This window comes from Schistocerca nitens, chromosome 7 (assembly GCF_023898315.1).
Source record: "Schistocerca nitens isolate TAMUIC-IGC-003100 chromosome 7, iqSchNite1.1, whole genome shotgun sequence".
In the NCBI taxonomy this organism is placed as follows: Eukaryota; Metazoa; Arthropoda; class Insecta; order Orthoptera; family Acrididae; genus Schistocerca; species Schistocerca nitens.
The window spans coordinates 480,675,060-480,701,003 of record NC_064620.1 but is presented as its reverse complement, the minus strand read 5'-3'; the positions used below and the strand labels follow the sequence as shown (position 1 = coordinate 480,701,003).

The following is a 25,944-nucleotide window of genomic DNA, read 5'->3' as shown; positions in this document are numbered from 1 at the left end:
TGAGTAGCACGTGGTCATAGTTTGGTCTTCCCCATTCTACGTACCAAGGGCGTTAGATTAGTAATGCAGCGAGCTATATGTGGACATTGGCATTATTGACGAAATCTTGCAGCATTTTATGCATTGCTATATCGCTGGATGTTAACAAGGATTGGAGGCTGCTTGGGAGCTGATGACCATGTAATGACGCTGATGTGGTCCGTGTTCCGAGGATATTATAGGCATGCGCGGTTTCGATCTTCTTCCTCTCCGCAACTTTCATTGCAGTTCAGCTGGGTGGAACAACAATGTTGCGCCTGTCATCAAGTCGTGCGGCAACCCGAGATACAGCCTGCAACCAGAGCGCTGCAAACTCTGCATGTACGTGTTCGGGTATGTGTGTGTGTGTGTGTGTGTGTGTGTGTGTGTTTGTGTTCTTGTGTTTTGAAAAAATCAACGCAGACATCTTTACAACCGCCGAAACTCTACGAGTGCTGGTTTCATCTTTGAAGAATATGCTAACGTCTTTGACGTTTACAGATTTTCAGCGACTCAGTGGACGAGAAAATGCCAATCTTTGCAGGCAGTTCGGTTATCGACCGAAACGTCAGTGAAGGATGTCCACAAATTTTCAATAAAAGTCTTTTGCGCGTATTGCTGCGCTATGGTGTGACAAAACTGCCGACATTATTGCAGTGAGTTTCATCATGACGCCTGCAACAACAACCGTAGATTTATTGCAAACGCGGTATTTTATTAAAATGTCCACAAGAATTGATATGCGTATCACAAATTTCGTCGACAGATATTTATGTTCGATAATTTTGTTTATAAATAGCAGACACTTTTATGTAAAAATATCCATACTGGCTCTGAAGAGAGGCCTTTGAATCTTACAAATTAAACTACAAGTACATAAAATGCATTGCTTACAGTTACCAAAACAACTTTCCTTAGCGATGATTCGTTTAGAGGGTCGAGGGTTTTACTCTGTCGTCTTCTAAATAACAGCCGTATTTACATCACTGAGGTGTGGCTGAGGTAGAATTCACAGCTGACTATGTGCTCGTTTTGTAAATCGTCAAACACACCCCAAAAATGTATCTACAAGAAAGTACTAACGTTCCACAAGAAGCATTCATTTTTCAAGTGCATGTTACGATAAAACTTACGTATTTCGTTATTGTAACCTAGAAATTCTTCTAAGGATGTGTTTGGTGTTAAAAGACGATTCGCACATTCGCCATAAATGCAAATGGACTGCATTTCAGTATTACAAAAACGTCTATCTAAGAAAGAGGGAATAATTTTCTAGTTGTGTTTTCTGTACACTAATTTTGGTTACTGTATGCTCTGCTTGTTTTGTAAAGTAAAAGCGAAGACTTTGGTCTTGCAATCGGCAGGAATGAAGTTATAAATCCCTGTCTGCCTATACACACTTATGACTTAAGTCGATTCCCTTAGTCACTTAGACAGGTGGTATCTAAAACAACATCGACTTATTTGTAGTCAAATCCCTTCCCAAACTGAAATTCTAAGGACGGTTAAAACCGTCGGGATGCTCCTTTCCCTCCAATCATTGCTGTACGAAGTGCTGCAGCTAATGGATGGACTGTTTTCGTTACTAGCGTATTGTGGGTATCAAACCCAGCTAAAGGTTTTAGAATCTGTTGTACCAGGAAATACAGAAAATAAATGATCACCAATGTAAATTAAGATTAGTTGTAACGTGTGGATGAAAGCTAAAAAAGTGCTGCCTGTGACATACAGATTGTCACTACAGTGGATTTGGACATAATTATTCAAAATTGTGATTGTGACAGGACAATAATATTGTTCAAATGGTTCAAATGGCTCTGAGCACTATGGGACTTAACATCTATGGTCATCAGTCCCCTAGAACTTAGAACTACTTAAACCTAACTAACCTAAGGACATCACACAACACCCAGCCATCACGAGGCAGAGAAAATTCCTGACCCCGCCGGGAATCGAACCCGGGAACCCGGACGTGGGAAGCGAGAACGCTACCGCACGACCACGAGATGCGGGCAATAATAATATTGTTCCATGACTTCTTATATGCGTTACCGAGAGTATATTATTGTATGAGTCGATGCGAGAAGCTTAGTTAACATTCTGTCTCGATCTCACTTGAACCCCTTACGCAAATCGAAATTTTGCCATTACGAGCTAATTTAGTGTCTTCATTAACTAAAACTAAAACCTCATTTCCAACGCTGAAGTAACCAGCTGTCATCTGCCTTATATTCTGTTTTGACATTAGTGACTGTGGTGATTCCCTGAGTACTGAATTTTTTCACTAGTTGGATGGAGCTGCCATTTAGAGTGTAATTACCGATTTTCGTTCAAGGAGCGCAGTACCACCTAACACCTTAGACTGCTTGCTTAACCATAGGGGAAATAAATTGTGACGAGTTTAGAAATTGAACACCTTGCTTCATAAAGAAAAATCGTGCAAGAAAAGATATTTCCGTTACCATCAGATTGGTATAAATTACTGTAGAAAGAAAACATCCAAGAGAGCTTAGAAAGCAAAACAACTCACACAAGAACGCTGTAAAACTTTTTCTTCGCAACTTGCAATGGCCCATGGACTGGACACTTGAGATTGGCATAATATCGCCGATACATAAGATTCGGTGGATTTTTGATAACGCTTTGAAATGTAGAAATTCGAATTCGAACAATACATTGCTGAATTTTCAGTAAATCCAGTTGACATTTCATTCATATATAATCATATACCTTTTTATCTGGATTTTCCCTAACTGTGCCCAGCAAGGATTATCACGCGAGAGAGAACAGAAATAAAACTGCAATATTTGTCAAGGAATCATCATGACATCAGTGTGAAAAAAACTGGCGCTCGTCTCCTTCAGAAGACGTATACTTCTATAATCAATGCATAACATCTCGTCTTCACAATTAATAGATGCTTTGGAGACGCAATGTGAGGAGCCACTCAGAAATACCGTCAGTTTTTCGATTATAAATGGCTGGTTAATCTGTGAGTCAAAAGTTCCGGGTAATAAGTCACATTTATTATTCGTAAGCTTCTTAGAGGCAAAGCTGACTATATTCTGTAGTGTATGACACAGATCAGGAACAAAACCGTTTCAATTGCCTTCTTGTGGTTGCATAAATTATCGTATTACTGCAGTCGAATACTTCGTACAAAGACACATATATGTCAACATATTATTAAATCTTGAATCGCTCGATTCACATAATGCAGAATAACAATGAACAAGAGGAATACAGCTGAATGCGTCCTACTAATTCACCAGTTCATATTTCGAATAAGACAACTCAAAACTCCTTTGTTATTGAACGTTCCGCTCTGAGGAACTTTACTGTACAATGAAAACGAACGTTTTCAGTTTCTCCCCGAAGATTGCCATTTGTATGCGGCATGAAAACGATGAAGGATCACATAAAGCGCGTTTATTAAAATAATTTTTATTTCCAGACATTATCAATTTTATACTTTTAGATTACTTGCTTGAGCCGTTACAAAAGTTCAAATTCAGACCGATATGCAGCACCATAGGCAGAGAGCACAATTTACAAGTGGCAGTTCCTGGTACTCAATGAGGCTATGTTTGTTGTGCTGCACATTAATGTGAAGATGATCTGTCTTTTCACTGTTGAAACTGGCAATATATATGTGATTGCTGTATCGGCCAAAATATTTTGATATCCAGACACAATCACGGTTCTCTCCAAATGATGTTTCGTGATTGGATACACAGACAATGTAATTAAAACCCAGATTCCCCACTGACAAAGGTATATAGCGACACGCTGGTGGTAGGATCTACGAGATAATGTCCAAAATATTTTCTATCTTGTTGCACGGTTTCAGTGTCTTTAAAGAACGGCGTCACGGACCCAACAAATACACAAATAGCTTAGTTCGAGTAGTCATACGCAAGTCACGGATTAACACTACGTCGGGTTTATAGTAACTGATAACACTTTGGCTACACAATATTGTAAACGCTATAATTTGCTTTCGATTTTTGCACTTGGTGACGAATGAAAAATGCGTAAGGTAATAGACGCACATCTGTGTGACAGAAGTTCCAAATGCACATATTTGACGGGGAGGAAGTTTCCTTAGATTTGAAGGAATGGTAATCGTGTATAGGAGAGAGTGTCTTGGCCGGAACTAGTTGCCTGTGAATAAACAACACAACAACAACAACTTTTGGTGGTTCCATGACGCTGCTATTTAAGTAATTGTCCTGGTACTGATTACATAGATCTTGAGCACACTAGGGGGCTCTCTTCTTAACTCCGGATCACTCATCAAAAGAATAATGAATGACTTAAGAGACTGCAGGTCCAAGCTGATATTTCCTGGAAACGTACTTTTCAAAAAATGGTTCAAATGGCTCTGAGCACTATGGGACTTAACATCTATGGTCATCAGTCCCCTGGAACCCAGAACTACTTAAACCTAACTAACCTAAGGACATCACACAACACCCAGTCATCACGAGGCAGAGAAAATCCTTGACCCCGCCTGGAATCGAACCCGGGAACCCGGGCGCGGGAAGCGAGAACACTACCGCACGACCACGAGCTGCGGGCCGTACTTTTCACTGCACACGCACATTTATGACACGCTCGCGTCCGAAGCTCAGTGGTCAACGTTTTTGGTTCCATGTGGAGGACCCGTGTACGATTCCCGGTACTGGCCAGAGATTTTCCCGTAGTGTGAGGTTGAAACGGGATGCACTCAGCCTTGTGGTGCCAATTGAAGAGATAGACTAGTCAGCAGTAGCGGCTACAAGGTTTACAAAGCCGACAACGGCCGAGAGAGCTGTATGCTGACCCCCTACTTCCCCGTACATTAACCGCATGATGCCGTCTGGAAGAGGATGACATGGTCGCTGTTGACCCGTCAGAGTTGACGGCCTCAGGGATTGTGTTCAGTGGCAGCAGGGTGGTTGTAGTGTTAGTGATTAGTTTATCACGGTCATCGGGAGCCAGATGGCGCTCAGAGACTGTCTGTGCGTTCTTTGTTTTTTGCACTGCATGCAGTAACTGTGCTGAGGTTAGAGGTGAACAATATTTTAACATTCATTCTAGGGTACCACGACGCCCCAATGACGAGTACGTATATCTTTTGAACGGTGTCGCATTGTGGACTTGGGGAAAGCTGGATGGATACATCGACGGACTGATGCATATGTTGCGTACAACGTATCGGTCGTGTGTCGCTACTTTCAGGAGCGGTCTATGGAACATTCCTTCCCCATGTAGACCAGATTCTGGACGTCCGTGTAGTAAGTATGCACGTCAAGATCGACTCACTGTGCGAGCAGCGGTGGCTGACGGAACATCGTCCGGGGATAACATCTTGCACCAGCTGTTTCATTAGGGACAGCTGGGAACCGTCTGCTTGCAGCAGGATTAACGTCATGCGTGCCTTTGGCTAGGCTAAAACTCACACCACGACACCGCTAAGCATAGCTACTTTGGTTCGTGAGTGAATTCACTGGAAAGTGGAATTGCGCTGTGTTGTTTCCAGTTATGAGAATAGGTTCTGCCAGTATGCGAGTGATGGACGTACACTTGTATGGCATAGATCTGGTGAGCTTCCTGCTCCAGGCTTACTCCCCCTAGACACATAGATCCCAGCCTAGGCTTCATGGCGTGGGGGGCCATCAGTCACTCGCAGTCACATTTGCTGTTTGTGCAAAGTAAGGTAATCAGTGTCTCCTACGCTGCACCGGTGTTTATCCTCATGCTACTGCCATTTCCTCTATAGGAAGGTTATGTGTCTTTTCAGGAAGACAATGCACGTCCCCATATAGTTGCTGCGACGCGATGCGTTCTTCTTAGTGTACAGCAACCGCCTTGGCCAAGCCGGCCGCTGTGGCCGAGCGGCTCTAGGCGCTTCAGTCCGGAACGGCGCTGCTGCTACGGTCGCAGGCTCAGAACGGCGCTGCTGCTACGGTCGCAGGCTCGAATCCTGCCTCTGGCATGGATGTGTGTGATCTCCTTGGGTTAGTTAGGTTTAAGTAGTTCTAAGTCTACGGGACTGATGAAAATGGCTCTGAGCACTATGGGACTTAACATCTTAGGTCATCAGTCCCCTAGAACTTAGAACTACTTAAACCTAACCAACCTAAGGACATCACACACATCCATGCCCGAGGCAGGATTCGAACCTGCGACCGTAGCAGTCCCGCGGTTCCGGACTGCAGCGCCTAGAACCGCAAGACCACCGCGGCCGGCCGGGACTGATGACCCCATATGTCAAGTCCCATAGTGCTTAGAGCCATTTGAACTACTATGCCCAGGGAGAAGACCACATTTCTCACCAATTGAACACATATGGGACATGGTGAAGCGGGAACCTACTCGTTCTCTAGGGCCAGAGAGAAGCATTGCTGACTTGCAACGGAAGGCGCAAAATGCTTGCGACAGCCCGTCGCAGGATGCCAACGGCAGCTTTATGATCGTTTGCATAGGGGAATAATGCTTGCATTGCCACCAGAGTTGTGGGTACTCTGTGTCCCGATGCGACTGTTTGGGCACCCTCTTCTGTGACGTATTTCATTTGATCTGAATTTGTTATTATATACTCTTGGAATGATAACTACCTGCCACTTCATTTGTAAATAAAATGTCCTTGTGCTAGGAGGTGCTGCGTCTTTTTTTATTTTTTTTTTTTTATTTTTTTTTTTTTTTTTGCGGTAGTGTATATCAGAAGCCGTCCTGGCGTTTCTATCATACTGCCAGCTAGCCTTGCGTTTCAGCATCATCTCGCAGAATACGTCGGACCTCTCCGTGTTTGCCTGGCGGGCTCTGACGCGGCACCGAGATGCCGTGAGTAGCAGTGAGTCTCATCCCAGATCTCAGCGCGTGGCGGGAGACAATGCCAGCAATTAAGCGGCGAGCAGGTTCTGCTAAGTCGGCACTGGCTTTTTTTCTCACCCGAGTACACGCTCTCTACAATTTAAATGGCGCGTATGACGTGCAAGCGGGGACGATGCCAGGGAGGAGAAAAAGTGGTTCGCCAGCGAAACACGTGTCATTTATCGAAGCAGTAAATAAAGGGCAGCGCGTAGCGCAACTTCTGTACTGGATGTCCGTCAATACACCTTGCCGCTCGTCTCCTCTGGGGCTGCTTGTCTTCGGCGCCTCTGCAGCGCCAACTGAAGCCCACTAGGCATTTCTTGTTCAGGAAAACTGATAATATATATATATATATATATATATATATATATATATATATATATATATATATATATATATACCCAACAAATTTATTATACGGGCTGAACCCGAAATCCACCGACAAAATTGCGGAAGCTGTTCATGGGCATTTTCTGCAGTGGCTCGTCAGAGAGTAAATGAATTTCGTGTGATTTCATACTTGCTGTTAATAATAGCAATAACCACTCTTCGCTGTCAAGCTTACGGTTAGTAGGCCTACTGCTCGATTACGTATCGGGTTTGTTTTTCCACCAGTGTTTGTTGTACGCTATATGTGATACGCAGCGGTGCAGGTATATTTACTGACGATGCGTTGAGCAAAGTGCACCTCCAGCACAGTTTATCGAGTGAAATCGGGAAGGGGCACAACAACGACACTAGCTGCTCACGCATCGGCGGTTACCAAGTCACAGTGCTATTGTATATCTACATGCGTTGTACGTCGTGTTGGTACCATATTACAGGATTATTTACTGTTCTAAAGACGTTATCACTGAAACAAAGTCAACTGGGGGAACAAGCAGGGTACATCAATATTACATTTTAAGTCTCAAACGAGCTACCGAAATTAAGAGGTACGTTGTTCCAAAATATTCTGATAACGTCCCTGAACACCTTCTGAAATTTGGTTGGTGGATTTCGGTTTTACCCTGTACGGTTACTCAGGTATTTTTAACCGCTTCTTCATCTACGTACATACTCCGTAAGGCACTGTATCGTGCAAGCGGCTTGTACCTTTTGCGAACACTAGTCATTTCCTTTCCCGGTCCACTTGCAAACAGAGCTAGGGGTACACGACTACCTACATGCCTCCCTACAAGCCCTAATTTCTCTTATCTGCGTAGTACTTACTCAAAATGTGTGCTCGTACTCCAGTCATCTTCAAATGCTGGTTTCTTAATAGTGTTTCGCGAAACGAACGTCGAGTTCCCTCCAGAGATGCCCTTTTGACTTCGCGAGACATCTCCATAATACTCGCGTATTGATCGAAACGAGTTGGAACAAATCCGGCAGCCCACCTTTGTATTGTTTCGATGTCTTCCTTTAATCCGGCCTGGTGGTTATCCGAAATACTTGGGCAGTGTTCAAGATCGAGTTGCACTATAGACAAACTTGTAGGGCACATGCTAAGACACAACATCATCATTAGAACAATAGCATAAGGAGCTATTGAGGAAAGGAATAGGCGGGGGCGACCAAGCCAAGGATATCATACATGCAACGTATCATGAATGATGCTGGATGTAACACGTACGTGGAAATGAAGAGGAATGCAGACAAGGAATGCAGACAGAAGAGAGGAATGGAGCTCTGTTGCAAATCAACCTCAGGGTTGAACATTAAAAGAAGAAGAAGAGTGTTCTACATGCGTTCTCCTTTATAGATGAACTACGCTTTCCTAAAATTCTGCCAAGAAACCGATGTTGGCCATTCTCCTTCCCTACTACCGGCCCTAAGTCCTAGTTTTGCCTAGATATTCAATCGACGTGACTGCGACAAACAACACACTACTAATGCTGTATTCTAACAGTGTGGGATTGTTTTCCCTGCTCATCTGCATCAACTTCCATTTTTCTACATTTGGTGCAAGCTGCCTCTAATCAAACCTACTAGGAATGTTGTCTAAGTCATGTTGCATCTTCCTATCGTCACTCAACGACAAAGCCTTCCGTACACCGCAGCGTCATCAGCAGAAAGCCGCCGACTGCGGCTCACCCCATTCGTCAGAACATTTATGTGTATAAAGTACAAGAACGGTCCTCTCACACTTCCCTGGGCAGCTCCTGATGATACCCTTGTCTCTGATGAACATTCGCGTCGAGAGCAACGTAGTGGGTGTTATTACTTAAGAAGTCTTAGAGTCACATAGTCCAAATAGATACCTTCGTAGATGCTAAATTTCTCCCATACCAAACACGTATGAAAATAGAGCTGAATGACGTTTTTGACAAACTGGCTCTATAAGCAGGATTAAGTTACACTATACAAAACATGAATGCGGCAGTGGCCCTGCAGTATGTATAGCAATCTGATGATGGCGACTTAAAAATGTGGGCGAAACGTTGGTCAACAGAGCAAAGTGATGATTCCGCCACATACCCGGAAAAGATTTATGGAAGATAACAACGGCCGCGGAAGACGGTGTTTGAATGTAAAACAACACAGTAGAACCCCACGTGTCCCAAGAGTAAGAACTTGGAACTTATCAGCAATGTTTACTTTGACGGATAAAATCATGAGTAAGTTGTGCTCTACAGCTTTGATAGAAGTCATTATTCTTCTAGATTCGACCCTTTCATCTATTTATAACAAAATTGAGTTTTCGGTGCTGAATAACGCTGCGCCATACATCAGGCACACTTGTTTTCACAGCATTAAATACACATATTCAATATTCTTTGCTGTATGCCATTTTATGATTCAAACTCAGGCTGATGAGATCGAATGCGATAACAGCAAAATAAAGTTATATAAAAGCTTTCTCAAGTCAACACGTTGTATGTAAAAATACCTAGAAGTCCCAGATACCAGTTAAGAAGTGTAATTGGTATGTCCCTAGAACTGATGTAGACTTTGTTCTGCAGCAAAATAGTTGTGGTAACCGAAGCTAATGTTTTCTCCAAGACGACACAATACGTTCTTAAAACAGAACTCTCTGCTGCAAGTGTATTTTACGAAGTTAACAGATGACTGACTTTAAAATAAAATGTAACTGAAGCACTAAAAAGATGTTTTTCGTGTTTCGTAATTAACAAGCAAATCCTGCGCCATTCTGAAGCCTTGTGGATAAAAGTTTAAACAGAAATTAACACAGACTTCCGGAGGGAAAATGTTATTTCGATCTTTAAGTCTTGAGCTGTATTATTGTAAAATTGGTAATGGATAACCAATAGGAGAGCTGATAAAACATTTAAAGCCATCGGTATACACTCACTTCTCAATCCTGTATACAGACACTGAGGTGAACCTTAATGGCCTTAACATTAATTTTACATCTGATGGCGATTATTCCCATAAAAGAGTCTGTTCACAAAGGGATACTTTATTCGTAGACACCGGTAGTCCGTATTAATGAACCTACGAATGAACGGCTTTGAACAAAAACGCGAACTTAATTCTCTACAAAGGCCATTGCCGAATAAAGCCTGTTCATATTTAATAAATTTGTTTGCACTATTTAGGTGCTCCCTTGTTGAGCTATCTGCCACTTGACTAGAAAGACGAAAGAGGAATACAGGCGGCAAAAATGGAATTTTTAAGGTAAGTAAAATGAGATGAACTACAAAACAGTATTATAAGAGAAGAGCTTAGTATATATTGTGTCAATGAAAATATAACAAAATGAGCAAGGATGCATGAAGTGGAAACAACAAGGAATGGAGGAAGACAGGTTCGTTAAATAAGTAACATATTATAAACCAAAAGGAAAGAGACGTGTAGGACGCCTTAGGAACAGATGGCTTCAGTAATGACGGAACGGACTGCAAGCTGGTCCTTGAAGTCAAGAAGAGGAAGAAAATGAAGAAGAAAACTTAGGAAACCTGTTGGTCTGTTATGATTAAACCACGTGAATCGAGGCTCGTTTTGAAGACAACCGTACATATAAAAGAATCATCAGGACATACAGAAGGTAAGTTCATCGTCAAAACAAATATGCTTCAGATTCATATTCCCATTGCAGACGACAGCACAGAAATTTGGAATTAAATAACAGAGTCAGTAAGGGATTGTCAAACCTGAAACTTCTTTTCAGTGTTCATCATTCAGTGCCAAATGAATGTCAGTATGTCGGTACGTCGGTACTGAACGGTTCTGTGATCCGACATCGTCATCGTGTTCAGTACTGCTGGAGCGTCCTGCTCTCAACAGTCTCATCGTACAATTATTTTGTTCATCATTGTGACGTACCGATAATCCAGCCTTAAGTATCTACACAGTAGAACAGAAACCTGCATGCGTTATGACACTTGACATTTTCCGACGAACATAACTCACATTCCTGTCACTCGACGAGATACGTGGATAAGCACTTTAGGACTACATTTGGTAATTGTATTTATGGTTTCCTTTCTCTCTCTCAATAAAAGTGGGTGTCTGAACAAAGAACAATAAAGCGTAAGAAGACATTGACGACGTAAGCTGTTTCTGTATGGTTTTTCAACCATACAGTTAAACGAAACACTAATGGCACATTGATGGTCTATTAAAGTGCAGTGATTTCTATTGTAGCCCATTCTATATTCAGTTTTCATACACAACACGAGGTATACAATAGGGACTTTTCTTGACTCAATACCGAATTACCGTATGTTTCAAGAAACAACGCACACAAAAAATAATGTCAAGTCCACTCTTATCTCAGCTACAGTCGAACACATTACTGAAAATGGGTTCCAAGCGCTAAACGGGGTGTTGCGAACTGTCGCGGGCCCCTACTGACTTTTCGAACTCCCTATTGTCGGGCAACAGTTGTTGAATATAGTGATAATAATCTCTGCTGGTTTCGCAACCTTTTTCTCTGTCACCCCCATTGATTCTCTTTTTGCATCATGGCTAAAAACTTCCGCATGAGGACACGTGAATATTAATCTACTGTCTGTTCCCATTGAGAACACTGTCTTACAGAATATTCGTAAATGACGTAGCAAATAACCCTATTATGTATTACGCATGTTTGTCGTATTTGCCAGCTGTGCAGAGAGGTAATACTGAAAGCCTTTAAATTCATCATAGATAAACGGTTTATGTATCTGGCAATTTATTAGCTACGTCTCATCTCAGGCATGGGACGCTTACGGTCATGATTTAACACGAAACCCGCAGTAACGTAGTAAAATAACAATTTAAAAAATCTTGTAGTTTTCTTCCGCTAATAACTACCTAAACTATCGCAGAAGACACCGTAAATATTGATAAGCACGAAAGTTCGAATTCCAAATTAGAGATATGATACCGTCAAAATGGAAATCTTTGTATTTCTTCATTTCACACTATTAGAATTACAATGTTAGCAGCTCACATTTTTCTATCAAATTACGCATTGCAATTTTGCATCTTTTCATTTTGGGCTACAAAGCTAATGATAGCGTAGATTTTGCCTCTTGATTTTATAAGATTGTAGATGTGACTTCGAATCGTTTCTGATTTATTTACTTAATTTATCTCTCTCCTATATGCTACATCCATGAATAAGACAGGGAATTATAATGAAGAATACCAGCCAGCTGCTTGCAACAACTTAAGGCTACGCAGGTGGAGCGTTGGAAATATTTAAGCGAGAAGTGCGGGTATAAGACGTAAGCTAAATGCTACCTTTCACTTAATGGACAATTCGAAAAATCCAGGCCTGTTTTTTACGTTTGTCTGTAGTTTTCCTCGAATGAACCCGAAATAGCACAAAGCAGCAATGTGTTCTTCAGTTCCTTTAAATCAAGGACGAAAACATGCAAATATAACTTAGGATATATCGTTGGCAATAAGATGTGGTACAGAACAAATATTTTTAGTTTTATCAACAGTAGACTAATTTTAAACAAATGATTTCAACAGGGCTTTTAGCTGACGTAGCGACCCGTTCTTGTTTTGGAGAGGCGGTAAACCACACCCCACGTGCCACTGGCCCCCACCTGTTGACTCTAGGGGATTTGTGTATTGCACCTGTTGACACGTGAGACCACTTGTTGCCGCGACGGCTCCCCTCCTGCCATAAGGCACGCGCGCGAACGTTTAGGGTGGAACGAAGAGGGTGGGTACCCCCTGCATATCGCACGTGGTCTGCACGTGGGGCAGGAGGCAAGCGGAGCGGCACAATCCGGCAGTTTGCCGGTCTGCTAGCTCCCTAACAGCCGTCACACTCTGACGCCTCGCGCCGTGCTATACCGCTGGAACGGAGAAAGCCCAGATCTATCCACAAAGTAGCCGGCGTTCATCAGCGGCAAATCATTGTTCGTACTTTGGCTACCAACGTTACCACCGTAACTACTACTGCAAACCGAGCAATATTTATAACGCATTCATTTTTTTCACTGACCAAATGCACTGAACCATCCTGAGAAGTCTTTAAGTTTCTGTGACTTTGACCCTCTTGAAACTTACGTAATGGTAAACTGATATATGATTTGGTTTGGTTACTATCGTTCTGTTAAGTCTGTTGAAATGCGTAAACGGCGGTGTTCAGTTTGCCGAGCAGTTTCACAATCGTCATTGCCCGGTTCTACTATTATTGTCTTTTTCTCAGACGTCGTATAATCAGTTGCAGTTGGCACATAAAAATGTTCTTGTATTATACGTATTTCATCCAAAACACGATCAACTCATTATTTTGTAGGTTAATTATGACTTCCACCGAAGTATCAAGAACATTAGCGTTTCTCTGTAACAAGTAGCGTTATCCTAGTCAATGTAGCACATGGCGTCAGGTTGCGCCATGAACTGCCCAAGTAGATTTAAAACATAAATGTCTGACTGAACAGTATACGTATAAAATAACCACTCTTAATTATTTTCTGGTGTTTTCAGACTGACGAAATATCTTCCAATCTCGGTGGCTCTGACGAACCTTCTATGCCCACGACAAATACTGGCAACATTTCAACATATCGAGTATTGCAGCTTTTCTCTGCGTGCATCGAAAAGTTCTGTTCCGATATTCAGATCTGCGAAAACTTTTCTTCGCATTAACCGAATCCCGCTAGGGAGATAGGACTTTTATCCAGCTGTACCGTAATATTGAAGGTGAATGTGTGTCCACTACAATAGGTAATAGCCGGAAGACGTGTACATAGCCATGTTGTCCTCTCTACCTAAGCTCAGAAATTCGCAACACTTTTCTACCGTTGTAGGACTGTGTCAGATATTTCTACTGGCAGTTAATAGTTTTGAAACGAAAAAAGTACTCAAAAGCTTTAGTATCTAAACAATATTTGCTTTCCGTAGTGATATGAACTGGATAGTTCCAAAATTAACAAACGTCCTGAGTTCATTGTGTGTATGTTGCCATCGTGTCACTGTTTCAACTTCTGCATGTCATGATCGCATTTCAGTAAGCGTTTTCCAGTCAGTTTGGCGTATTTTTGCAGACATTACGATGACAGTCTTAATGGTAAAGTTCATGTGAAATATTTGATGACTGACACATTGGACTAATTTTGTAACTATCGTTTGTATGTGAAAGGTTTTAAAGGCGCTGGATTTGAACATGGACAGTGCAATATTTGCAACTATCTCTCTCCGTATTTGAAACTTCATGTCTGTGGATATGTCCGATAACTTCATCCGATAAGCTTTCATTTATCTACGCGTATTATTATAACCGCTAAACCGAGAAAAACATAGGGACAGCTTTTCTAGCACTGAATTACAATATCTATGAAGTCAAAAACAGAATTTACCGTTTTTTTTTTAATTCTTGCATCCCCTCGGTGACACTTAATGACTGAGGACGATGATGCTCTGTTACGTATAACAAGGTGACAGTACAAAAGAGATTAGAAACACGTATGTAGAACTGTAAAGAATTTCACTGGGAAATAACAGAGTGCAAAATGGGGTCCGTATGATTCAGCATCGAAATTTAATGGTAAAACAAATTAATTGTCATTCTGACTCGGTAAAATCTGAGGAACTGCCAAGAATTTAGTAAAGTGTTAATGTGAAACAATTTTCCTGCTGTAAAGCTGTTGTACACTCGAAAAAGCTGTGACGTTTCGCTGAGAGTAATGTGTCATACAGTATACAAGTAATGAGTGCTGGTATCGCGAGTTGTCGCGCTATGCAAAATTTGTGTTCTCAGAACGATTTCTGAAATATAATGCGAAGGAACTAATGAACCTGCCCAAATTCATTCACAGATTGGTTGGTGGCAATTAAAATTTAAATATAGAGTTTTTCACATCTATCAAAGTTTGAACAGTTGTGTCAGTGGCAGCGTTACATTGCCAGACATGTTGCTTTTGCGACTGCAGTCTATCTCGGCGTATTCCACTGATGAATTCTTCTCTGGTTATCACGACGCCACCACTCGGCTGATAACCCGAAAAGAATTCATCAGACATGTTGCTTGTTAAAATGGTAGGATACCTGTATACGTGTGTCATTGTTAATGTCTTCGCTATGCAAAACTAATATCTGTATTGCAGAAGTATTATCACTGACTCGCATAAGACCATATGTTGTTCGCACATGACCGCCTGATCATGTACAAACACTGTATGGTCCGATTCAGTGATAATACTTCTGCAGTACCGATATTTGTTTTGGTTAGCGAAGAAATTAACAATGCATGTCGTTGTTCAGTCTTCTGGTTGTTGTTTCGAAAGAAACAAAGGGTAGTCATTCAAGAATATTTCCAAACTTTTCACCCAAAACTCAAATACACTGCCTGGAAAGCCTTCAAGTCTATTTTTCAGAGGAATAAACATTTAGTGGTCATTAATCTCAAGAAAGATGACTATTGAGGAAGGTACTTGTACAGGCATTGAAATGTTCACGTCCGAAGAAATCATGACGTCGTCAACACTTAATTTGCACTGAGAACGGAGAGAAAGGGCTGTGGTTTCTTACAGGAATCGAGAAAATTTTATGGTACACTGTATTAAGCAAATTAACGATGCCGTGCTGTGCAAAGTATGCAAAGCGAAAGGTAAAATGCAGTGAAGCTGACAAGCAATACTCTTATAGCTTATTGCGTAGTACGAGCATCGACAGAGTTCGATGTCATCGAGACGTGAACGGCGTACTGCACCTGTCATCGCGGACTGTTAAGGAGATTACACAACGCGAGGCGCGGTCATCCGCCGCGTCAGCGTCCAAGAATTACAGAAGAGAGCGTCATGCGCGAAGGTCGGAGCTCCTCGCATCCGGATAAAGGGAAATGCCGCACGACTAGTCGGATCGCTTTCTTGGCGAGTTTCACGGGAGTGGTCGGTACACTTCCGCGTCGGATGCGTGCAGCGCGTGGATCCGGCGGCACCACGTGGTCCTCGCGCACTGACAGATCAAAAGGCATTTCGGTACTCACGTCATTGTCGTCCAGGTAGCCGTAGACCTCGAGCTTGTCGAGCCGGATGGTGCCCTGGAACGGGTAGATGAGCGTGCCCTGCGGGATGCGAGCATTGGTCCACACGTTGACGCGCATTTCGGGAAGGCGGTTGGCGTTCCTGTCCACGGGACTCGTGGCCGTCAGCACGAGTGAGAACTCCTGAGGGATCAGCACGCACGTCTCCATCGTGAGAGTCTGGTGGTCGCTAAGGGCCGTCTTGTCAACTGTCAAAGGCTCAGCGCGCGCACTCGTCAGTCGGGAGACGTTCCATTCAATACGTCTCACTCCACACGCAGTGTCACTGGAAATTGCCGTGCAAGCAGTGCGGCGCTGGCAGCGACCGAAAGGGTGTGAGGAAATACGTCCGAGTCCGAGCCTAACGACGTTCGCTTGCCGGGCGCAAACCAACGCACTGTCACTGAACACGAATGTCAACCCGCGAAGACGCTACCGCGACAGAGACAAGTGGCGGCGAGAGCGCGAAGAGGCGCACAGTGTCACTCCGCGGTCGCCGCGCTGCCAAGTCCACGTGCTGTACCCATTGCTGTCCGCCAGTAGGCACCAGTTCGAGAAGAGACAACGCCCACTCTTGAGAGCCGGAGGAAGCCGCTCGGGGTCACACGACCGTCCGCTGGCGATCGCGGGAGGAGCAGATCTGCGTGAGCTTGACTTTGACCTTGCTACCCCCCTCTTCGGTGCCACCCCCCTCCGCACCTGGGTCTCGCTCTCCCACCTCCGATCGCGCGACGTCAGAGCTGAGGGGCAGGATTTTTGTATCCCGAGTATCGCGCTGGCGAACGCCGGGCGCAGAACTGAGTTGTGCTGCTGCCCCGACACGCGAGCGGCTACCATCGCCGCACCTTTCTCCCCTTCCCGCCTCTCCCCACTTCGCCCCTCTCCGGCCACCTTACGATTTGTGGCCGCGCCGCAAGACGTCGGTCGCCCCAGCCGACTTCCGCTGGCCGCTACCTTCTTACCGGCAACAAGGCGAAAAAACAGCTGGGGTCCCCGTGCCAGACGCCCCCCACCACCCGCCGGTCCCCCTCTCTACCTCTGCCCCTGGCCGCCCCTACTCGGCGGGCGTTTTTTAACGTCTTGCGCGGCTCCCCTCCTGCTACTTCTACCGCTTCCTTGTCTTTCGCCCGTACCTTAAAACAAGTGCTGCACCTCGGCGGCAGGTGGCCTGGCGCCGAAGGAGGAGTGGGGGAGGAGGGGGAGAAAAAAACCGGCCGCGCAAGAGCAAAAAAGCCCCCAGGAAGGCGGCGCAAAGGAGAGAGTATCTACCAACCAGAACGGAATTCTCTTCTCCTTTTTGCCGGCGCCCGAGCCAATAGGAGAGCTCCGCTACGTACACAATCACCTAGTAGCGAGGAGCGCCGCACTGTCATAAAAGAAGCATCGAGCAGAATGCGAGCGCGAGGGCTTCTGCTACCAGGCTACACTAGTCCTTGAAGACGTCCGCGGCGGGGCTATCGTAAAATGTAATCTAGATTGGGGTACAGTCTCGTGCACTGACGCAATTGCTGTTTGCCCTCGCTCATGTGAAGGAGCGGAGGGGGAAGGCAGCGAGGAAACGCACGTGACTGAACCACCTGCTCTGCTGCACTTCTTCGTTTATAAGAACTTCCCTTTCGGTGGTTAATTTCTTTGGCATTTTAGATAATGTACAAACAAATTTGATGAACCACTTTTCATTAAATTTAGAAGCTTATCAATATTTTTAGATTCAGTGACTGTAATAATAAGCCCTCGAGCTACATATTATGTGAACTTGTAAACCAGTATAGCCATGTCTCAATAAATTCCACGTACATTTTTCCAGGAAATAACTACAGTGAAACATGCTTTTCTTAGACACTTCTCTTTAACTAACTGCGGTCACTGTCATTGTAATGTATCATAAATATAGTTACAGCTTATACAGGGTGATTGAGAAGTGACCATACACATATCGTTGTCGTAATGTATGGATCAGTATAAGAGTAAAATGTTAAATGATGTTTTGTCGCCGGCCCGGGTGGCTGAGCGGTTCTAGGCGCTTCAGTCCGGAAACGCGCTGCTGCTACGGTCACAGGTTCGAATCCTGCCTCGGGTATGGATGTGTGTCATGCCCTTAGGTTAGTTAGATTGAAGTACTTCTAAGTTCTAGGGGACTGATGACCTCAGAAGTTAAGTCCCATAGTGCTCAGAGCCATTTGAACCATTTTGATGTTTTGTCTGAGACTGCTGTATTTCCTAGTTACGATGATAATGTCCTTTTGGTAGGCATTACATCATGGGCCACTATAAGCATCTGGCTTGTCGTGTTCACCTGTATATTGACTGATGTTGTTTTGTCGACTGTGTCCCTGCACATTTCAGTCAGGAGGCAAGAGAGTGTATAATTGCTTATCCTGGTAAATGGACAGGTTGTGCAGGACCGGTTGCTTGGCCCGCCAGATCTGCAGATCTTAACCCCTGGACATCTCTCAACGACGTTCAGAATGTAGCACAACTACAGCAGCGAATTGAAAACAGCTACTCTGCAGATTGAATGGAGTATGCAACATTTCGAGAGCGGTAAGAATTCGAGCACGTCACTGTCTTCGTCTACATGGACGTCACTTTGAACATGTCCTGCGATAAACGTACAGCACGTAGTTGAGTTGAATTTAGGATCCCTTGGTTTCTTTGCTTTCCGAGAAGAGTTAATTTTTTTTTTTTTATGTTGCACTTGTGATCCCTACTCTACTACATAACTCTGAAATATAGGAATTTCAGACAAAACTTTATTTAATGTTTTACTCTTATTTTGATGCATCCATTACACCCATGAAATTAGTTTTGAATCACCCTGTATGCTTGCGTGTGTTACTTTTGTTATGACGGATGCCAGTTATACACCTCAATTAAATATCTAACTTATCTACTAAACAGTTTGACCGATCCCAGAATTTCACTTCAATTATCTTACTTAATCTAATAAGTAGTCGAAGTAACATCTGGAAACACTACTTGCACATATCGTTTCGGGTCGGCAATTCACAGTATTCCTTCACGTTTACTGTCATTAACTTATTTTTAAGGCCTCTGTTTTCAGACGGACAAGAAATTTCTGTGACTCAGTGATCTAGATTATCAGTTTAACATATCGTAATGGCTGGACTATATAAAATTACATGACTTGCTGCTTACCTATCGTTCCAAGCAGACCGTTTAACAGAGAGAACTATAGCAAATAACCCCTTGATTAGTTATTAAAAAATACTGAGTACGTGTTTTCTGTAAAAGGTGGTTTTAGAATGACGTGTGAAACGTATTTTCACGAAGTACACGAGTGAAATTGCTGGGTAATCTTCTTTAACTAGGTCTTATCAGGGCTTATTTGAGAAACATTAATGTGTCAGAAACGTTTGGTTTCGTTGTATTTCTTCAGAGAGGTTTTAAGGGAGGCTGTGCTGAAACTTCTTCAGAAACAAGAATGGAAAGAAAAAACAATTGCAAGATAGCAATATTATTTCATAGGGAGCTCCTTGCTTAATCGGGCATCGAAATCACCGCACAGGACTCTATTGGTTTCTGTACGAGGACTGAGATCGGAGACAATCCAATTTTTCCTTATATTTATTCAGAAATGTTGAAAAAGAAGACCCCATTGACACTTTTTAAGAACAAAAGGTCAAAAAATTAGCTGAAAGATTGTATTTTTATTTCTTACACGGTTCGTTTCCCAACCGTGCATCGAAGTCACCAGATGGAACATTGTTCATATTTCCATATGGGGTCTGAAATGCGTTGTAGTTACAACAGCAATACTTTCCGCTTCAATTTGTGATTTTCTTAATAAGTAAATCCCGTCTCTTGAACTAAGAGATTTTTAAGATCTAGCTAATCTTTTATCTTCAACTTACTTTTGAAGCAGTAACTTTACGAGATCGTTTATTCACTTGAGTGTTATGCTGATTCCGTCTCCGATTTCTTTGTTTTGTGTGCTGTCCTGTACACTATTCCTGGAGCGTATGACCGCATCTTGCATTATTTTATAACACGTACAATCAGTACGTACATCTGCAGATGTGCAAGCGCGCTCTGGCGCGCGCGCGCTTGTATATGTGTGTTTTTGTTGTTTGTGTGTGTGTGTGTGTGTGTGTGTGTGTGTGTGTGTGTGTGTGTGTGTATGCGTGTGTACGTAATGAACAGTACAGGAAAAAAGTTACATTGCAATGAAACTTTTAAACGTATTTAATGGTAATGGAAAAGTGTGCTTCACAAGAGGGGAAAATAACAATTTCGTGACTAATAAACTGATTTCATATGTACAAAATGAATATTTCTCTCCTCAGGAGTAAATAAGCCACCAAGAAGTTTCAGTTTCGTTTTAATTTATCCTTCGAAAGTTCATATTCTTTCGGTGATGTTGGATGATTACATATAGTTCTTTAAGAGCAGGTGTTGCTTGGTACAGCTGCTTTGATTCGAGAAAAGCTGCATTAACTCTCCCCCCCCCCCCTCCCACCCCCTCACCCTGCCCCACCGCTCTTCAGCATAAATGTCACACGTTAATAGATTAGCGACAAAAGACACAATGGGTATTTCGACAATGTCACTGCTAATTTGTAATCAATCAGCGTCCTTCTTACGTATTCCTGGAACATTAATGCCAGCAAGGATGAAAAGTCAGTAATAGTAAAAATACGATTCAGAAATAAAAGCTGTTTCCACAATTTAAATTTAAGGGATTTGTCCTATAGGGGATTTAAAGTTATTCCTCTTGAGCTAAGTTTTCTAATGACTTGTACCCTTAAATTTCAGAAACGAATTTGCTTATATAATCTGGTAGTTAGTTATACTGTTTACAGTTGAGACGGTCAGAGGTAAACGCGATCTAAATTTAACTCAGGAAGGTATGAATCACTTTATGTACTAGACTAATCGAAATTTAGCAGGTGATGTTTTGCCTGCAATTTGTAATATAAGTAAACATTACCCTTCTCAAACATTTAAATCTGATACAAAGTTAACGATGTTAAACAAGCAAGTTTCGGAACTGCTTCGTTCATTTCATTCACCAAGATTTTATTCTGTTTGTCAAATTCCATGAGTGACGTAAGACTCATTGTTAGTGTTTTATCTACTTTCGTTTAGGTTTCTTAGACATCTGTTAAAGTATCTGTGAAATGCAACTAAACAAAAAACTTTTTACTGTATGTTAATCAAGGCTTAAGAAGATAAGATGCGAATATTACATTATTTGTAGCTCAATTTAAATAGGAATCGAAGTACTTGCTTCTCAGTAATGCCAAATGAACTAGAATGGGGGACAAAATTAATCTTATTCCTTCACATTTTCCTAATTAGCTACGTTACACACTAATCAGTTCGAAGATGCAACCGATGTGTAACGATGCAGCCTATCACGAAATATCGTCGTATGGTGCTCTTTAGGTATGTGAATGCCACCGTTGCTGAATAATCAGTCGTTCGACATGGTGTACAGAAAGAGTGGAAGTTGATAAATTTGTTCGACAGAGATGGGTCTCATGTGATGGGAAGTAGACACTGGTCATTCCAGTCTTTAAGAAGATCGTGTGGGGCAGATGTGCAGAACTGCAAACCTCATTCGATTAAGTCAGTTTCTTACAGATTTTTGATACATGTTTCATATTTTCTAATGTATAAAACACAATAATTAACACAAAAGCAATAATTATAATCGCTGCTGATGTACTGATGGATAGGCACGTTGAATTCATAGTTCTTGATTTCTGATAATACATCACACTTGTTCGTGTACAGAAGATTTCAGAGTAGAGTTAGATCTAGCAAAATTAACTGGCTCAAATAATGGTTACAGTCCTGCGTAACTGATCACTTCTTGCACAGAAAACAACAACTGAAGACTGTACCCTACTTTCAACTGCCTCTACTGTTGCTTCGACTGTCTGCATGGAGTGGTGTGCAATACCCTACATAGCTAACAATAACACTGATGTCCTTCATGAATCGGATTTCCTACCATGTGAAGACCACCAGAGCGCAGTGTATTTTCAATAGCAAAGATAAGATCCAATTACTATCCAACAGTGCGGTACACAAAATTACTTATCGTTATTCCGATGAGTTTTATATTGGTCATTCAGGCAGATACACAGCCACCAGGTGTGAGGTAACGGGCGAGTTGTGGCGCCCTGGAAATATTTAAAGTTTGGAGTTGGCGGACCCCGCTCGGGAGGGTCGGCAAGCCGCGGCTCCTTAGGAACCGCGTGATGCCGCACAACGGCCGGACCACGTGGTCCGGCCCACCCCGTGGCTGGAAACTCCATGGTGACGCTGTGTCGACGAAGGAGACATACCGGAAGTGCCAAGGATGACGGACTTCGTGAAACCTTAATGGCAGACATTTCACAGTTCGTATAGAAATTAATAGTAGCCAGTGAACCCTGATACCACGAAAAAAAAACATGTATATTACCATTATTTGTACTACGATTCTGATTTTCAATATCTTTACTAGTTTAAAGTTCATTCACCAAGATTTTATTCTGTTTGTCAAATTCCATGAGTGACGTAAGACTCATTATTAGTGTTTTATCTACTTTCGTTTAGGTTTCTTACACATCTGTTAAAGTATCTGTGAAATGCAACTAAACAAAAAACTTTTTACTGTATGTTAATCAAGGCTTAGGAAAATAAGATGTGAATGTTACATTATTTGTAGCTCAATTTAATAGGAATCGAAGTACTTTAGAAAGCTATTAGTGTAAAACTAAATTGGTATGAATTACAGGCATGTAACTTGAGCAGTACATGAGTTATTGGAGGTCAAAGTGGCCGATTACTATTAATCGCGTCGGGTCATAAGTACTCCACAGTTACACGAAAATACGGTAGCAGCATGCTTATAAATATATTTATTCGTATATGTCTTTGTTTATATCTGATATACACTATTCATGAATAAATTGGTTAAATATTTACTTTGTTTTAAAAAGCACAGCGACATTAGGCTACTGGCCTACCTTTTGTTTCTGTTCCTTTGATATATATTTATTTGATTTGCTTATGTATTTAATAATCTGTGTTAGAGCGTGTTTATGGTCCACCCATAGGAATATTTATTTCATTTCAAGTCATTTAAATGTAAATCGAGTATTTCGTAGGTGTTTCAATATGTTTGTGAGTGAGTGTTGGCTTGAAGACATGGCGGGAGCGACCTAGCCAATCACAGAGCTCGCTAATGGGGAGACTGTATGGAAGTGGGGAAGTACGGCACAGGACAGGAGAAGCGCTGGACGTACGGTCGCGTGAAAGACTTGGAGAGTGGAGCAGTTTGCGTGTGGTCACGGCAGATAGAAATGTTTCGTAGTGCCGACTTGTGCACTTGTGAGACTTCCGTGGCTTCTCCAGTGAAGACGTAATATGCGTTTAGAAATGAATATCTCGCGAGCTATGTTGTTGTTCATAACTAATTACGTCAAGTAGGAATCATTGTTTCCCTGTTGTTCAACTTTTATTTAATTGCTGGACCATCGACAGCAATAAGTGTTTTACAGTAATAAAGGGCTTTCTTGAAGGTACTTCTGCTAACGTACTCATCATTTAAAGTCGTTAAAATAGTACCTGCAGAATTTATTTAATTGCAATCTGTCATTTATAATTGCCTATGTTACGTTCAAAATTCGCAATTTCCGAGTGATAGGAACCTTCGACCATTCGATTCATGTGTCTGTTCATATTGTATACTGTACACTCAGCAGTATTTGGCTTGTAATGTAGCAACTACGTATCCCAGCCGCAAGACAACGAAACCAGCCAAAACTTTCAATATTTCAAGTCAGAGTCAGAGGGTACGTAGTTGAGGGCCACCAAACCACTCATCATTTAATTTTAAAGCCTGCATTTGGGGGCTCGTCCGGGACTTATGCCCTGCAAAGTGGTAATTCCTTTGCTCTCCGTTATTCAGCGTACTATGCGAAGTGTAAAAACCTTTGAAAAACCAGTAGAGATTTCTGTAGAGTAAATCTGTCCCAAACATAGTGTGAGATCGATTATTTTCGGGAAGTAGGCTTCTGGAAATAGTGAAATTATGCAATAATTTTCACAACTAACACGTGCTATCGATAGAGGTCCTAATCTATCACGATAAAGGCAGTTTGTGTGGGGGCTCAGAGTCTAAATAAGTTCAGAGCAGGGAACGGTATCGGTCAGCGCGTTTAACGGACACCGGTATCGGAGACGATTGGAACACGCGGTAACCGACTGCAACTACAGCTACATCAGGCGACTTCTCCAGTGGCGGACGCAGATCAACAGCAGAACGACGGCAGTGTCTTCGAGTACTCCAGGGCAGTATTCAATGTCGAATCACCATCTCAGACCAGATTTAGTGACTGCGCAAATAGTGACATAGTCTTTAACTCTGAAGTTCTAGCTCCAATTATAGATATCGCGAATATAATACAGTCACCCAGTATGTGTAATTCTGAAAACGGAAGTGAGACGGTTAGTTCGAAATCAGGGCGCGAAAGTGTAACTAGTAAGAATTCAGGCAAGGGGAATGAATGTGGGGGAGATATGATGTCTCAGATACTGCAAATGATACAGGAAATGGCAAATAATATCAGCACAATTCGAACAGATATGGGTGCAATGCGAACTGAAACAGGTTCCGCTGTGAAAGACGAAGTTGAAAAATTATGGGTAACTTTGAAAAAGCAATTGATGACGAATTAAAATGTTTCTGAGTGGATATGGGGAAAATTACAGACGAAGTTGTAATAGTAAAATCTAAAATCTAATCAATGGAAAAAGATCTTGGGGAAAAATGGATAAGATACAGACAGAACTTCGGGGCAAGGTAGGCGCAAGATGCTCATAAAAGCGATATAAGTTTAGCAATTAGTGACATTGAAAATCGTGTAGGTGAGGGGGAGAAAGAAGTGGGCAAAATTAAAGATAAAATAGAGTCGTGTATCACTAGTGAAAATGAATTTTTTTAAAAAATTCAACAGATATAAAGTGATTTAAATTAATTAGCCTCCCGAAAGGCCACGTCTGTCATAAATATCCCTTGGGCAAACACCGGATCTGTGAAATGTTACACAGATGACGGAAGACACCACCCAGTAAATTACTTGGCTTCGTGTAGGGACGCTTTTTTGTTCACGGCATGTCGGACGAAGCGAAAATAAAATACGTTAAACGGCGTTTGGAGGGAGACCGACTGACTTGGGCAAATGTTAAATGTAGTTCGTGCGAATCGCACGAAGAGTTCGAAAAGGGTTTTTTTTATATAAATTTTGGAGCGAGGCAAAGCAGGCGCGAATACAAAATGAATTTTTAAACGGACCGAGTTACAGTTACGGTAATGGGATGATGAGAGATTTTTGCAAGCGCGTACTTGGCAAGCTTATGCATGTAAAACATCCATTGGGAGTTTTAACGGAAATCACCACGTTAAAAAGGCTATTGCCCGAAAATTTGCAGTGGGATCTTGTCCATAGTCCATGTGATTCCGCGGACGAATTTCTAGAATTTGTAGAAAAATTAGAGAGGGCTTTGAAGTTCAAACCTCAGAGCAAACCGGGTGGTAGTTATCAAAATGGTAATCCCGATAATCATCACCAAAATTATAATCGTGAGTGAAATCAATGGAATTCTCAGGGAAAATTTTGTATATGGCTGCACGT

At 42.3% G+C, this 25,944-nt stretch overlaps 1 protein-coding gene across 1 annotated transcript in view; it reads right to left on the bottom strand.

The window, feature by feature from the left end:
• LOC126194888 (zinc finger and SCAN domain-containing protein 22-like) overlaps positions 1–17,024 on the bottom strand; it is an 820,246-nt gene extending 803,222 nt beyond the window's left edge. Inside the window, exon 1 of the mRNA XM_049933238.1 lies at positions 16,256–17,024. Within this exon, the coding sequence (XP_049789195.1) occupies positions 16,256–16,462 (207 nt within the window). The 5' untranslated portion in view covers positions 16,463–17,024. The remainder of the gene's footprint in view (positions 1–16,255) is intronic.
• Between the last annotated feature and the right edge of the window lie 8,920 nt (positions 17,025–25,944).